The sequence below is a fragment of the Mesocricetus auratus genome, unplaced genomic scaffold (assembly GCF_017639785.1).
Source record: "Mesocricetus auratus isolate SY011 unplaced genomic scaffold, BCM_Maur_2.0 Super-Scaffold_100003, whole genome shotgun sequence".
Lineage (NCBI taxonomy): Eukaryota > Metazoa > Chordata > Mammalia > Rodentia > Cricetidae > Mesocricetus > Mesocricetus auratus.
In genome coordinates, this window is record NW_024429188.1 from 89,472,895 (window position 1) to 89,489,105 (window position 16,211).

The 16,211-nt window shown below is 40.8% G+C and overlaps 2 protein-coding genes across 4 annotated transcripts in view; one reads left to right on the forward strand and one right to left on the reverse strand.

Annotated features, from left to right (window-relative positions):
* The first annotated feature begins 2,482 nt into the window (after nt 1–2,482).
* Nucleotides 2,483–9,557, forward strand: Zbtb33 (zinc finger and BTB domain containing 33). Of its 2 annotated transcripts, none has more exons than XM_005083113.4 (2): nt 2,483–2,703; nt 5,049–9,557. In XM_005083113.4, exon 2 carries the CDS (start codon nt 5,051–5,053, stop codon nt 7,100–7,102), a length of 2,052 nt encoding a protein of 683 aa, XP_005083170.1. In that variant the 5' UTR covers nt 2,483–2,703; nt 5,049–5,050; the 3' UTR covers nt 7,103–9,557. The 2 variants fall into 2 exon arrangements, with proteins under 2 accessions (XP_005083170.1, XP_012978263.1); XM_013122809.3 differs by lacking the exon at nt 2,483–2,703 and adding an exon at nt 2,729–2,935.
* Nucleotides 9,558–9,814: 257 nt separating this feature from the next.
* Nucleotides 9,815–16,211, reverse strand: part of Tmem255a (transmembrane protein 255A) — a 51,646-nt gene continuing 45,249 nt past the window's right edge. For both annotated transcript variants that reach the window (XM_013122811.3, XM_005083112.4), the window contains one exon: nt 9,815–11,938. In XM_013122811.3, the coding sequence (XP_012978265.1) occupies nt 11,774–11,938 (165 nt within the window). In that variant the 3' untranslated portion in view covers nt 9,815–11,773. The remainder of the gene's footprint in view (nt 11,939–16,211) is intronic.

Sequence of the window (16,211 nt, forward strand, 5' to 3'; positions counted from 1 at the left end):
TATCCCCCACTAAAGTCCATCGCTTTGTTCCTGTGGTTTCGCCTGGGTTTGTAGTACTAGATAAGCAGACTAAGCTGAAAGGAAGGAGGCACAAAGAACCTGCTAGGGGGACCACAGGCAGAAGCAGCAGGACTGGTTTTTGAGCTGCCTCCTGGTGGTTGAGGCCCTTAGCTCTCTGAAACCCAACCAAGATCACAAGCCAGAGCAGTGCCACCCCTACCCCCAGGAACATACATATTAGCACAGTTTCCAGAGTCCTCCCACTGGGAATTTCTTTGGAACAGAGCATTGGACATGTTTAAGTCACTAAAAGAGGGCACACACTCACCAGGTGCTTCGGTGGCTCAAGTGCCTTGCAGAATCACACAAAGTTCACCATTGCAAGTACTTTGGTTCCTGAAAACTCCAGCCAGGTAGAAGGTATATGTGCCCAGGTGTAAATTAGCTGCCACTGCAACCAATCCCATCCATCTTTTGTTTCTTCACTTAGCTTGCAAGGTCTAAACTGGACCAGAGACCACATTTTGCTCAACTTTGAAGGACAAGAGGCTGGGCCATATGTGAAGTGAACACTTCACACAGTGGCTGTATCGGTTCTTATGTTGCATGCACTTTTTATGAGTGAGTGTTGTATATTATATTGGAATTGTGCCTTGATGATAACTATATCCACAATACCTAGAACTAATTACTAATTACTAATCCCAAGTTGGTACTAATTAATATGTATTTAAAATATATAAAGCAATTTACTGAATAGATTTACATTTGTTCAGTTTTATGAATTTCATTATATTGCACAGTCAAAATTAATCTCATTGTTTGGTCTCATCCTTTAATCGGATAAGTTCATTATAAAATATTCATTTTCTCTCTCTTTCTGCCTCCCTCCCTCCTCTCTCTCTTCCTGTGTGTGCGATATGTGTAGATGTGTAGTACATGTGCACATACGCATGAAAGTGTGTATGCATATGTATGTACTCACCTGTAGAAGCCAGAGATTAATATGAATATCTTCCATTATTGCTCTATACCTTATCTTTTGAAACAGAGTCTCATAGTGAACCCAGAATTCACCTAGTGACTAGCTGACTAGAGAACTCCAGGATTACAGACCTTCCAAACTGGCTTTTATCTGGGTACCTGTTGTGGTTTGGATGTGAATGGTCCCCATAGGCCCAACTATTTGAATGCTTGGTTCCTGGTAGGTAGAAATTTTTGGGAAGGATCCAAGTTTTTGGTCTTATTGGAGGAAGTTTGTCACTGGGAGGTGGGTTTGGAGAGCTTAAAAGACTTGATAACATTTTAAATTTGCTCTCTCTCTCTCTCTGTTTCTAGCTTATATTTCAAGATGTGGGCTCTCAGCTTGCTGTTCTAGTCACTGTACCTGCCGCCTCAACTCAGTTTTCATGGACTCTTACCCTCTAGAGCTGTAAGCCCTAATCGACTATTTCTTCTGTAAATCACCTTGGTCGTGGTGCTTTATCACAACAATAGAAAAGTAACTAATAATTCTGCAAGTTTGTACAGCCACTGTGGAAATTGGTGTGGAGTTGCCTCAGAACTCTACCACTCCTGGGCATATATCTGAAGGAAAATATTTCCTACTATAAAGACATATGCTTATCCATGTTTATATCTACTCTGTTTACAATAACTAGGACATAGAAACAGCCTAGATCTCTATCAACTGATGAATGAATACTGGAAATGTGTTAACTATATACAATGGGATTTTGCTCAGCTATATAACCTATTCATTAAGCAATCACCAACAGTTACATGTAAGACTCTAAGTCCTTCTGAGGATAAAATGCTATGGAAATAATAACAATAAACAGCACAAATATTATTACCTTTCAAGATAGGGCTCATTTGATACTGGTTTGTTATTTTGTTCTTGTAAAATACTTTCATCTGTGTTTATGAATCTACTGAACTCTCTGAAAAGGGAGAGACTTGGCTTACCTGGTGTGTATTTGCTGCAGATCAGATATGATCATTATTCATAGAAATGGAGTTAATAAGGTACTGCACCATTTAATATTCACTTAATCAGAGTTATCCGAATACAGGTTTCTTCTTAAAAGTAGACATTGTAATTTGGTTATCTTGTTATCTTACAATTTGAATGATGGGTTTAGAAATTTTAATATGCAGTTTATATTTCAAGGTGGCTTATCATCCAAACAATAGGCTAACACAACAGATTTCTAATTTGGAGAAGAAATAAAACACTAAAAAATTTTAAGCCCTGGGGGCTTACACCGAATTTGAACAAACAAGACTAGTTTGCCTTCCACTCGGAATAGTGTGAGTAACCCTTTCCCTTTCCCACACCGCATTGCGCTCGGAAAAGAGCGGAGCACTTTAAGAGCTTCGCAGTCACGGAAAGAGCCGAAGGCAGAGCGTGACGCTGAAACCAAGCTTACGGAGGACTCGGGTTCTTCCGGAGAGCCCGGGACTGCGCTCAGAAGAGGAGGGCGGCTCGCCCGTGCGCTGCGCCCTCTGTCGACCAAGGGAGGCGTCCGTGGCGGCGGCGGCGGTGGCGGCGGCAGCGGCGGCGGCGGTAGTCGCTAGGAGGTTGACCGAGGCTGGAGCGACATTTAAAGAGGCAGCAGAAGCGCCTGAGAGTGCGGCTTCTTGTGGGAGGAATCTGACCCTTCCTCAGCCGGAGGAGAAAGCGGCCGCGCCGCGGAGCAGGTGGGGAGCGGGCTGCAGCCCGGGCTGGAGAGCAGGAACCCCCCCTGCGCCTTCCATGCCCTGGCCGCGCCTACGTTTGCATTCGCCTCGCTTGAACCAGGAAGCGGCAGAATCGGAGGCTCGGCTCCTAGGCTCTTTCTTTGTGTGGGCCCGGGAGCGCTGGGGGAAGAACCAGGAGGGCGCGGCGTGGTCCCCTTTGCTGTCCTGAACCGGAGCCGCCGGCACCTTGGGGGTAGGCCTCGGGGCGTGGGGGACCCCACCACAGCTACCCACTTGACTTTCCCTTTTCCCTTCTGCCCGCCTTTGCGGGTGGGGGTAGGGTGCTCTTTTTCCACCCACCACCTAATTTGATTAGACTACGCTTTTTCTATGGGCCCCCGTCGTCCTCTTAGGTTCCCAGCACGGGACACAACAATATGGACTGCTTAGCCTGGACCCCCCCCCCCCCGGCAACACCTTGCCTTTCAGATCTAGGCCTTCTACTTTCTCCAGCACCCCCCCATCCTCCCGCCTCTGCTCTATTTGCACCTCCATCTCTATTAACAAGAAGCTAGCTTTGCATGTAAATTGGCCTTTAAAACTCGATTGCATCTGAGTTCAAAGGAAGCGGGAGGTGGTGAAAGATCGTATCCAGCTGCTGCAGGGATCCCTGTGTTGGTTTGATTCACTCTGGCAAGTGGCTTTTATCTCTTCCCCACTTTCACCAGCCCTCTGAACCTGACCACAGCCAAAGATGCTCACACAATGGTGTAGGGTATCTTTCCCACAGTCAGGTTGCAAGTCTCTGGGGGAGGAAAGGTTTGAGACCCACTTGGGTTGATCCTGGGCCAATCCTGATAAGCAGGATGGCTACCTCAACAAAATGAAGCCAAGTCCCAGTGTCACCTGGACACCTGCGTTTGGAACATTCCGACATTGCAAAAAAATGCAAACGATAAAAATCATGTAGCCATATACAGACACTTATCCACTTAAAGATGGTTTCTGTCGAAATCTTCATATTTTTGGACTGTGGCACATTGTTCAAAGGTCATGCTTTGTGATGAATGCCTTTATGATAGCCTGTAATTCCTTGGTTCTGTTAAAATGGAGCAGGCAACATGTTTGTTAAAACCCTTGGCTTTTAGGCTTTTGCCTATAGTTTATTTTTAAGTTATGATGTTGGAATTTTTTTTTAATGCAGAGATGCTCTGCCAGCTGTGTGTGTGTGCATGTGTTACAAGTACTATGGCAGTGATGTTCTTCAGTAACTTAAAAAGGAAAGCATATTAATGACAAAATAATTTATTACCAGTGCTACTTGCAAGCAATAGTTAATGCATAATATCCACATGTAACACGTGTTTTGTGCTTATAAATGTTTTAATGTATGCACATGGTTTTTTTGCACTCTGGTCACACTGTTACCATGATATCTTTTGTGAAATGCAAGATGAAAGTGTTGGAAGTGTCACACAACACAGACACTTACTACCTTCTGTGTAGCAATGCTGCCTCTGTCCCAATAAGTTACTCTTCTCCTTTTCACTAACTCATTTGAAGAGTAATAAGTTCTTATACTAATGCACATAATTTCTTACCAACAAAATATGTATGATGTTCCCAGTTTTTAATGTAAGTAAACACTAAGAAATGGAATGCTTTCCCTTTCCATTTTCTTGTTCCTTCAAGAAAGTATGTGCTGACTTCTTGGTGCTCTGTTTAGCACTGCACCTCTGGAAAGTGTAAGGGTTGGGCATATAAGCGCAAGGAGTAGGTAAAGAAAAAGAATGGGAAATTGTGAGATAATAGTTGCCAGTATTGGTTATTGTCCTTGGCTCTAAGGGTTAACTTTTGAATATGATCTTACTAATAAGATTAGCTGAAATTAAAGAGATTGTAAATTTCAGACTTAATATTAAACACCCTAAACTGTTCTGGCGTTTAAATCATTCATTTTCAGAAGAAGTCATTTGTATGCTTTATGATGAAGATTTACCTTAAAAATTAATTCTTATCTCTCGAGGAATAAAACAAAATTGGGACTAAAAAGGTGAATTCTAATTTTAAAAGGGTGATTAGTGAAAGCACATTTTCCTGAATTTCATAGAACGGTGACCAAGGAGGTTATTGCTCGGATCTGCATAGCAATTGAAAACTATCTTGACTTTTCTCAGAGGAAGTCAGAAGATTTGACACATGGTCCAAAGCTAGTGTACGTAAGGAGCCTATTTAAAAGTCAAGATGGTAGACCAAACTTTGATTCAGATTTAAATAAACTTAACACTTTTGTGCCTTAAACTCTAAATAATCAAGTACTTTCAGTTTTTTCCTCCCTAATCACCCCTCCTCCTTTTCCCTTACAGGCATGGAGAGCAGAAAACTGATTTCTGCTACAGACATTCAATACTCTGGAAGTCTGCTGAACTCCTTGAATGAGCAGCGTGGCCATGGACTCTTTTGTGATGTTACTGTTATTGTGGAAGATCGAAAATTCCGGGCCCATAGGAACATTCTTTCGGCTTCGAGTACATACTTCCATCAACTCTTCTCCGTTGCCGGGCAAGTTGTTGAACTGAGCTTTATAAGAGCAGAGATTTTTGCAGAGATTCTGAATTATATCTATAGTTCTAAAATTGTCCGGGTTAGAGCAGATTTACTTGACGAGTTGATTAAGTCGGGACAATTACTAGGAGTGAAATTTATCGCAGAGCTTGGTGTCCCACTGTCACAGGTTAAAACCATATCGGGTACAGAACAAGATGGTACTGCTGAGACCTTACCTCCTAATTGTAGTGACAAAAACCTTGATATCCAAAAATCAAAGGATGAAGCCCAAGATAACGGAGCTACTGAAATGCCCATTATAACGGAGTCTTTTTCATTATCTGCTGAAGATTATGAAATGAAAAAGATTATTGTTACTGATTCAGATGATGATGATGATGATGTCATTTTCTGCTCTGAGATTTTGCCTGAAAAAGAGAATTTGCCAAGTAACAACACAATGACACAGGTCCAGCCTAACCCAGCCCCTGTTGCTATTTCAGAAGCGACACCTAGTGCTAGCAATAAGTCCCCTGCTTTAACAGACATCACACCTGCTCAGACGCTTCCCACGCCTGTAAATCAGGCAACTCTTAGCCAACCACAGGGAAGTGAAGAATTGCTGGTGTCTTCAGCTCCAACACATCTGACTCCTAACATTATTTTATTAAATCAGGCTCCACTTACCACACCACCAAATGTCAGCTCTTCACTTCCAAATCACATGTCCTCTTCAATCAATTTGCTTGTACAGAATCAGCAGACACCAATCAATTTACTTGTACAGAATCAGCAGACACCAAACAATGCTGTTTTAACAGGAAACAAGGCCAATGAGGAGGAAGAGGAAGAAATTATAGATGATGACGACGACACCATTAGCTCCAGTCCAGACTCAGCAGTCAGTAATACATCTTTGGTCCCACGGACTGATACCTCCAAAAGTACCACTCTGGATGGATTGTTGACACAGAAGGTGCAGACTCCTGTGCTTCTTCAAGAGCCACCTTCCAATTCTTTAAAGATTTCAGATGTCATTACTAGAAACACAAATGATCCAGGTGTAGGATCAAAGCATCTCACAGAGGGTCAGAAGATCATTACTTTAGATACAGCTACTGAAATTGAAGGCTTATCAACTGGTTGCAAAGTTTATGCAAATATCGGTGAAGATACTTATGACATAGTGATCCCTGTCAAAGATGACCCTGATGAAGGGGAGGCCAAACTTGAGAATGAGCTACCAAAAACATCTGGCAGTGAGCCATCAAACAAGCGCATGAAAGTAAAACATGACGATCACTATGAGTTAATAGTAGATGGAAGGGTCTATTATATCTGCATTGTATGCAAAAGGTCATATGTCTGTCTGACCAGCTTGCGAAGACATTTTAACATTCATTCTTGGGAGAAGAAGTATGCCTGCCGTTACTGCGAGAAGGTATTTCCTCTTGCAGAATATCGCACAAAGCATGAAATTCAACACACAGGGGAGCGAAGGTATCAGTGTTTAGCATGTGGCAAATCTTTTATCAACTATCAGTTCATGTCTTCACATATAAAGTCAGTTCACAGTCAAGATCCTTCTGGGGACTCAAAGCTTTATCGCTTACATCCATGCAAGTCTTTGCAGATCAGACAGTATGCATATCTTTCTGATAAATCGAGTGCTGCGCCCGTCACGAAGGATGATGCGACTGGGTATAAGGTTGATGCTGGGAAAGAGCCTCCAGTAGGGACCACATCTACTCCTCAAAACAAGCCAATGAACTGGGAAGGGATTTTTATTCAGCAGGAAAACGATTCCATGTTTAAACAGAATGTAACAGATGGTAGTACTGAGTTTGAATTTATAATACCAGAATCTTACTGAACTCCTTTGAAATATCAAAGTTTGGGTTGGATTAAGGGGCAGGGATTTTAGAAGACCTGTGAAACAAATTAAGGTGGAAACATGTTCATTTGATCTGTCATGTCATCTGAAAGTAGTTTAGTTGCATTGTTAATTTTTAGAAACATTTTTTTCTAAAAAATTGAGTAGAGACTGAATACCCCCTGAAGTATCTGTATAGTTTAGCTTTCAGCTCATTTAAAAGATGTAAGTTTTTAAAGGTGCAGAGAGATCGTTTCCTGAATAGAATTTGAAGCAGTTTAAATGTTCTTTGAGAATTACTGGAGTTACTAATATACCCCAGTACAACTTATACTGTTCCTCCTTCCATGTTAGCACTTTACTGCTGAATTTAAAATTTTCTTAACAGTAAGCCTAAGTGTGTTATGTCTTGTATACAGCATAAAAGATAGTGAACTTCTAAAACTTGTTCTAGTACATTTCAGAGTAAGTCCTAACGTGGTGGTTTGTTCTGTCAGTCCAAATGGAGATCAGCCTCCTGCCTCCCTCCAACTTGAAAATAGCCATGCAAACAAGTCTCTTCTATGAAGGATGAGTTAGTTCTAGCTAATTGGGAGTAGCCATTGCTTTCATTCCCATAGTCTGTAAGAGATTTTGATGACAAGGCCACTGTATACCTTTTTTATAACAGAAACTGTATGTGATATACTGCAGGCATGTTGGTTCCTGTTTATTTTGACAATATCACCTTTCTTTCCTTTAAGATGGCACATATATAAACACTTAGAGGAATTTAAAACTTACCCAAGAGTAGTAATAAAAGGAAGCAGGTTGGAACAGATATATAGCTTAGCATTTATAACAGATTTAACACAATTCTGTAAAAATTTAACCTAATTTTTTTGCAATGGAAGAAAGATACTGAAAATGGCTGCATTGCATAGTTAATAGTCATTTGTGACTTACATATTTCTTAGTTCAGTATAGGTATTTTCATTCTCCTTAAAGTGTCTTTTTTATCTATTTCGTGACTTTGAACTTAAAGCTTTAATCATGATTTTTCATGCATAGGTCATTCTTCTGGTGGTAAACTAGCTGTAAAGATTAAGTGTTTCTTAAGTTGGTAGCTGAGGGTATCAAGAATCAATAATACAATGAAAAAGGATAGCCCCTGCTTACCAAGTAGTAGTGTGCTGTACATTTCTGTTTTCTGTTTGGTAAGCTTAGGCCTTCAAACCATTTTGATAAACTTACTCTTAGAAAACTGAAAATCACCTTATAATTCTAGACTCTGATCTCTGTGATCACAGTATCTGTTTCCTTTCTCTGTAGATATTGGTGTTACTGCTTTTTTAGTATAGCGCATACTCAGAAATGTTCCCAGTTGAAATTTGAGTTTCATAAATACAGTTTAAGCAGTTAGAATTACTTCTACCTGTGTGAGCAATAATGATGTTGCAGTCTCAACTTATAGTTAAGTTAGTTTGCTGTGATAAAACTTGCTCCCTACAAACCTGTTATAACAAACTGGGAATAATGAAAAGCTCTCCGTTCTGAATAACATTGGTAAAATTATTTGTCACTGCTGCTGTACTCTGTACATTTTGAAGAAGAACTTACAAACTTTCTACTTACTGAACATAGTTCTGGAGTTTGCAGGGAGGAGAACTAGAAAGTTAAATTGTAATTTTGCCAGGAAGACTCTTAGATTTGTTTAGGGTCTTTGGTGGTTTTTGTATTTTTTTTAGTAAGTTTTCATATCCAAAGTTCAGAGTTTTGTGGGGTCCACCTGCCTCTGACTCCGTAGTGCTGGGATTAAAGTCATGTGCCACCACTGCCCAGCTCAAAGTTCAGAGTTTTTTGTGGAATGCTCCTTTGAACAAAAACTCTTTATGCCTAACCATTATTGGTTTGGAAATTTGTGGCAAGATGCCTTTTAAAACCTACTGTGAAGATTTTCGTTTTTGTTTTGTTTTGTTTTTTACTTACCTTTCTGACTACTGAATTTCCTATTTTTCTTTCAAGTTGGCTTTAATTTTATTCAAATGCTAAGTTACCTGTAGCTATTCTGGGTAGAATCTATTTGAAATAGTGTATTTGTTCAAAGAACAGCAAATACTTTGAAAGTCGATAGCAGTTTTGCAAGATTAACTGAGATACCATTGGTGGTCACTATCCTCTACAGAGTCACTGAAGAATTTGTTTTATTGGACTAAAAAGAAAATAAATGAACACTGATCTAGGCATTTAAAAGTGTCAGCATGGTATGTGTATTCTGAGGAATTAAATGCAAATTCAACAACACTGGCCTCCTTACCTCTGTTAGTCATATGAAACCTTGTTCATTTCCCCCAATACTGCAATGTTCATATTTGTACAATCTTCCTTACCATGACTTAAGTTCTGCTTTTCATTAACCATACTTGATATTAGTTCATAGAGTTTCTGATGGTGAAATAAAGCGTATTCATTCTAATTTTCGAGTGCATTTTTTACAAGATTATTGTGAATGAATCACATAGGGTTTCTATCCTATTGTTTTTCTGTTTGTTTAGTTCATAGCAGGAGAGAAGATGTATTTCTAATGACAGCGTGGCAGAAATTGTCATTAGGCCTTGTGTATTGGTTAAACATGTCTTATTTTTTCTTGAACCGTCATAGTCAAAAGTGAGTTGGCATTGCCGGTTGTTTTAGAATTCCCACTGTAATTTATACATAACATGAGAATGCCTGTAAGGGAGGAGGATAGTTTTATTAATTTGAAACATCACAAAAGCCGTCTGGGTTTCCAACATGGCAGTGATACAGATTTTAAGCAACATCTAGTTTATACAGGTTCTGAATTAATATTTTAATATTTCATGCCCAGTTCAATACTTTAAAGCAGAATTAGGAAGAAAGCAGTAAATGTTATAAAATGCAGTCAAGATACATCGGAATACAAATTCCTTCATTACAGCAAATGTTTTGCAGAACAGTGAAGCAGCAAATATTAATTTCTCCTAAAGTAACATGCACTTAATATAATTCAATGTAATAAAAAAATGCTCAAATTAAGTGTTACAAAATCTATACTGTTTCAAGTTATTTCATAAAGTAAGAAAAATACATAGAAATGAGTCATAGAATCTTAATACTTTAAGAAATGTGGTCATTGAAGATATACTTTGAAATGGTGCCTTTAAAAATATACACATTCACTAAAGCAAGGGGTAAAGTGTAAATGACAAAAATACTGTTAGATATTACAAGGTGATATTTGTATACTAAGTCAATTGATTATTAGTCCTGTTTTGAACTCCAATAGAATTTTATTATGTTCAGAATTGTAAAAATAACCTTAATTTTATATAACGTAAAAGGGTTGTGGTCTTTTGGATTTGAAGTCTGGATAGGACAATATGATGCTGAAAGTTAAACTGAATATTTTGCAAATATTTACCGTGAACAGTAAGTGCACCTGTTGTGCCTTGATTCTTGATGGCCAGGTGTCTACAAGGTAGATGGGAGCACCAGCATTTGTCTGCTACCTCTAATTGTCAGAGATGGGAGGCAGCGAAATGGGCTGGAAATGTTTCCAGTGTGTGTTCTGTGTTTGCAGAACTGTCTAATTAGACATCCTCTGTAGCTCCTGTACTTTTACATAATACAAGTGTAGGATTATCAGTCTTCTTTGAAACCAGTTCTCGGGTTAAAAGAAAATCCCAGTGAATGTGTTCATTCTGGAGTGAAGGCATGGGTGCCAAAGTGTTTTTAACTCAAAATCTTGATGGTTTAAAGCTCTGTGTAATTAAAACAACCGTGTAACTACCACATGTGCCAGATGGATTTTAAATGTGTAACACTTAAGAATTTGTCAAGTTGACTACATTTGAGGTCTTGAAGACTTGAAATGGCATTATAACTTTCATAATCTTGAATTGAATGCTGTCACAATTGATCTCAACAGGGAAAAAAGGACCAATAAGAGCAGTGACATTAAAATACAGATGAGTTTTCAAGGGTGGGGTGCAGGATCGTGCGGCTTGCTGGGGTTAAAGCACAATATCCGAAGATTAAATAGTCACAAAGATAAGTAACAATTCATATCACAACCCAATCTAATCTAGCATTTTTAAACTCTGAAATTCAACTGTAAGATTTATATCTTCAGTAGCAAATGTGTTTTGTAATAATGCAACATATAATAGAAACACTGTCTCCTAAGTTGTCAGATGTATACTGAGATCTACTGAAAACAGCACACGCTTGCTCTGTATTTCGGTGCTTCTGAATCAGCCAGTCCTGTTCTCCCCCGACTCAAGATGGGGGACTATTGCACTTTTCCCCTTAGGAGGTACCAGTAACAAAAGCTGAGCTGAATGATCACAACAGCAATTTTTACAAGACTTGGAGAAGAACAGAGTAAGATACGGGCAGCTTTTTTCATATCCAGACACGAGCAAACAAAACTCTTAGCCAGAACTTTTTCTGTATTAGAAATACTTCCCTTCTTGGAAGTACTGGGTTTGGCCTAGCCAATCCCGCCCTTCCCTGATAATGAATAAGCTTCATCCCTATTTTGCTCTAGCCTGGCAAGCTGTTGTAAAACAATGCGTAAGAGTCACACTTGAGATGTTGTACCCTACACACTTCCACTAAAGCAGAAATACAAAAGCCACAATAATCTCAATAGCTGACAGGTGCTTCTCTTTAAGGACTGTAAGGCGGTGGCTTTTCAAAGGGCGGGTAGTAGGGTGGAGAATAACGGGGCGGGGCGCTGGAGGACCACATGTAGCTGGGCGAAGGAGAGGCAGACTGGGGCTCCTGTTCATCAGAGAGTCCAGAGGGAGGGGAGGGGGGAAAAACACCGGAATGCTGTGTAATGAGGAAAAAAAAAACAACAGTTTAGGTGGTGAGTTTGCAACTCCTTCAACAGACATTACTGTTTAAAATGAATATAGGCCAAATCTGTTTCTGTTTCGAAAAATAGCTCCTAAATCTTACGGTGTCAGTGAGTGACATGACAACTCCGCATCCAGTCCCTGAGACTGCAAACTTCATGTGGAAAGTTTTAGGGAATCCTCTTCCTCTCTGCCTTGACCTCTACATCTAGAGATTTGATTCTGCGTGTGGCCTATTGAAGATACCGCTCCATTTTCTGCATGTGTCACTCGAACCATCAGTACCACTCTCCTAACCTATGCTCAGACCATTACAACTAGTCTTCCAAAAAGTCTGGGTATAAGAATGTTGGAGAGATGGCTCAGTGGTTAGGCGCACTGACTGCCCTTCCAGAGGACTCAGGTTCAATTCCCAGCATCCACATGGCAGCTAACAACTGTCTAACTCCAAGATCTGATACCTTCACACAGACATACATGCAGGCAAGACACCAATGCAAATAAAGTAAAAATAAACTATTAAAAATGTTGCATGAGGTTGAGTAATTAGTCCCTAGGAAAAAGTTTTCTGTGAGAATATGTCGTTGGGATGTCTAGGACTCCAGCCCATGTCATAGACTAAAACTAAGGTTAGACAAATCAGTTGGCTTGCGTGGCTCTCAGCCATAAAGTCATGTTCCGTATGAACTACTATTTCTTTCATGACCCACAAACTTACCATCGATCGGAAAACAATGGTTACCAAAGGCATGGGGCTGAGAAAGCCAATGATAGAATGAGGAGCAACATGTCAGTGTACAGAGACACTGGGGTTTCAATTTTGCTTTTTGGTTGTCTAACTTCGGGAATGGAGCAGATGTGGATTTTAAGAATTAGCCTAGGGAGATATGAAAAGTATAATATTAAGCAAGGTGTCCCAAACTCAGAAAGACAAAAACCTCATATTCTCCCTCATATGTGGAAAATAACCTGTAAAGAATGTGGGGGTGGGGTAAAGCCTGAAAAATAGGAGACGAAGAGAAGACAAAACCAGGTGACAAAGAAGGATGGGTGTGAAGGCGGACACATAGAACATGGAAAAGAAGAGATGGGGAAGACAGAGGGCATCAGAGATAGCAGGGTTGAGGACCTGAGTGGGGAGCAAAGTAGCTAAAACACATTTTGTTTGAAAATGTCATAGTATCTAATGCCTTATGTGCTGATCTAATATTTCTTACGTTTCCAAGTGGAAATGTGAGGCAGGTTAGATAGGGGTATTATGTCCATGTCTCTTCCTGTGTTTTTCCAAGTAATTTGCTCTTAAGCGAACTGACTTCTGGAGGGTGGAGTGCATGGCACAGCTAGCTGTCAACAGCTCCAGTGTGCAGTCCTGTCGCCATGGGCTCAATCTGAAGTCTGCCTGTTACTGAGTAAGAGATCTTGGTGCAGTTAATGAATCTGTTTATGCCCAGTGCTTTGTTTTTAATTGAGATTTGATATGTGGTGAGATGAATGAGCACTAGCTAAGCGAGAAACAGTAAAAACTCAGTATTTAAAAATATGTTAAAGTAACCAGTGAATTGCCATAATAAGAATCATTTGCCTCTCTCTCCCCTGGCCTATGGCCATCCATAACCCTAATAGTTTTTCTGTCCAGTGCAAGCTGGTCTTTTTCTTTTCACTGTTCTATTCCTCAGAGCTCAGAACAGTGCTTTGGAAATAATAAATGCTCAATAAATCTTGAATGACTGACCGTTACTTCAAGAGACTCTATTAGGCGACCTTGGCATGCCTTTTAAAAATAAAATCCATTTTTGGAGTCTACAGTCATACGATAGTAGGGCTAAGATGAGCTACAAGGACAGTAAGCGTTAGGAAACAAATTCAAGGTCTCAGAACAAAGCTGGTAAGCACACAGAATAGGAGACTGTAGGTATTCTAGTGTATCTGGGCTCCTTGAGGATCTGGTATGTGTTTTTAGAGCCAGTGACACTAAATTTTCTCAAGAGCTCAAGTGCTAATTCAACAAGGAGGCGAGGTAGGGGAGGGCCACATCTTTACTTGGTCTAGCCAGAGTTTGAGTGGATCACATCATTTTTCCGTGCTTGTAGCAATCTCAGGCCAACCCTGGCATGAGACTTCCAGAGCATGAGACTGATTGGCAGAGCCTCATTTCCATGCTAGACCACCACACTCCTTCCTGGGAAGGCACTGTCTAGATTTCTAGGTCCTGTATGAGAGACTGCAATATCTGCATCGCATCATGTTAGGAGTAAGGAGAGTAGCTTGGGAATGAGTGAGTTACAGAGTTTAGAGAACATTTAAGGGTAATACAACTCTAGAGAGTGGGCCCAAGAAAAGCAAGATGTCTTTCTAAGTCTGAAGTGCCCCCTCCCTCCAAGGAGATATGCTTTATTAAAACAGACCAGTTGTGTGTTGTTTAATAACAGGTGTGTTCTGGGGGGAAAAACACATTGCTAGATCATTGAGCAAACTAGTTCACTTAAGTAAGATGACTATGGTGTCACTCCTGTCATTATCCCACCCTAACCAAGATGAAGTTCACCCTCTAATGTGAGTTAAAATAACCCCTTCCTAAGCTGGGTGTGGGTGACACAGGCCTTTTAATCTCAGGAGGTAGAGGCACAGACAGGTGGATGTCTGAGAATGGAAGGTCAGCCCAGTCAAGACTGCATAGTGATACCATGTCTTTAAAAAAAACCAATAACAAAAAAAGAACAGAGAACAACCAAATAAACAAATAACCACTTCCTTCTATTTTGTCACACTGACAAGAAAAGTAACTAAAAACATCCTCCTTTTCTTTCCTTTCTCCTCTCTTGTTGCTTTCTTCTGTTAAGAATGTTTCTCTTAACCAGAGAGGAAAGGAAAACCCACAGGGCCAAGGATCTCTGGGCCTGGGCGTGTACATGGCACTGTGCCTTTCTAAATCCCACTCTAGGGATGGCAACGGGCATCAGGGTAGTTTCAGGTGTTCACGGCCATAGAAAGGAGACAAATCCCTGCAGTAGAGCTGAAGCCAGTTGTGTCCTGAGAGCCATTCAAAGGCTGCTGTGTGGGTAGCAGCCGCCGTGGGTGGCAGTTATACACTTTGATGATAGAGGAGGTAGAAGAGCAGCCTCCGGATTTTCACCTCTCAGTTTCATATTTGGTAAGTATTAGGGGGTGGGTAGCAGAGAAGAGGTGATTCTCATTCTCCTTTGAGGACAGAACTGGAAATCTGAAGGATAAATTTGAAGGTTCCTGGCAGATCTAGGGAGCTAACTGGCTCCAGTCAACATACCCTTGGGGGTTGGAGAAGGAAATGGCCCACAGTACCAGTGCACAGTTTCCTAGCAACAGGCAAGCACCTTGAGAAATACTTGGCTTTGTTGCAGCTAGAGAGCTGGCTTGGTGCGTCTTGGTTCCTGCTTGAGAGTTGAACTTTATTAATGCTCTGGATCTCTGCACACCACAAAGCCCAGGGAACATCTAAATAGCCAGCTCTGGCTTCCTGAGCTGCCTCCAAGGCCTGGTGTACTTAAGAGGGTACATACTGTATTCAAATGGTGCTAAGGAGGGAGCCACCCTGCATGAACACAGATGTCTTTCTACTCCCCACGCCCTCACCTGCCCCAGCCCTGTCCACATTCTTTAATCTCTATGAATGTATGCACACCTCTCTTCAGGAGGTCCATGAACCTTTTACTCCAAAGGTACCTGGCACTGCCTAGTGACAATGACTAGTTAGAGAAGGGGGGAGAGGATGACAGGATTTGTTGATTTTTAAAAGGCACCCCCTCCGCATTCTGCTCTAGAACGAAAAGCCCAAGGAAATAGAAGATGAGCAGACAAAAGGAAGAAAAAATGAGGAGAGAGAAAAAGGAGAATAAAGGGAAAGGTTGAGAAGGGGTGGGGGAAATAAAGAAAGAGAGCTGAGATGGCTTTCTGGGCTTCAAGGTAACCTGTACCATTCACTCCTCCCACCCCCAGAGGACTGCAGAAACCCTTTTATTAAATGGGCTCCGTTATAATGAGTCACTTTTAATGGCTTGAGGGAAACATCATGTACTTTCAGTACTGAATAAAGAGCATAAGCAGAGCTGTTTGCATTTTTCATAGGCTGAGACTTTTGAGCTTCAACTTGGCAATTCACCAAGTGGACAGGAAAGGGACAAGTCTGTGAGTAAAGCAAAGGGACTAAGCCAGCGTTCCACACTGGGAAATACGGCTGGGGACCTTCAAGGTTTTCGATAGAACAACACTGA

Bases quoted from the DNA above. Each gene is read 5' to 3' on its own strand.
- Zbtb33 (XM_005083113.4), top strand. From the start codon at position 5,051: ATGGAGAGCAGAAAACTGATTTCTGCTACAGACATTCAATACTCTGGA.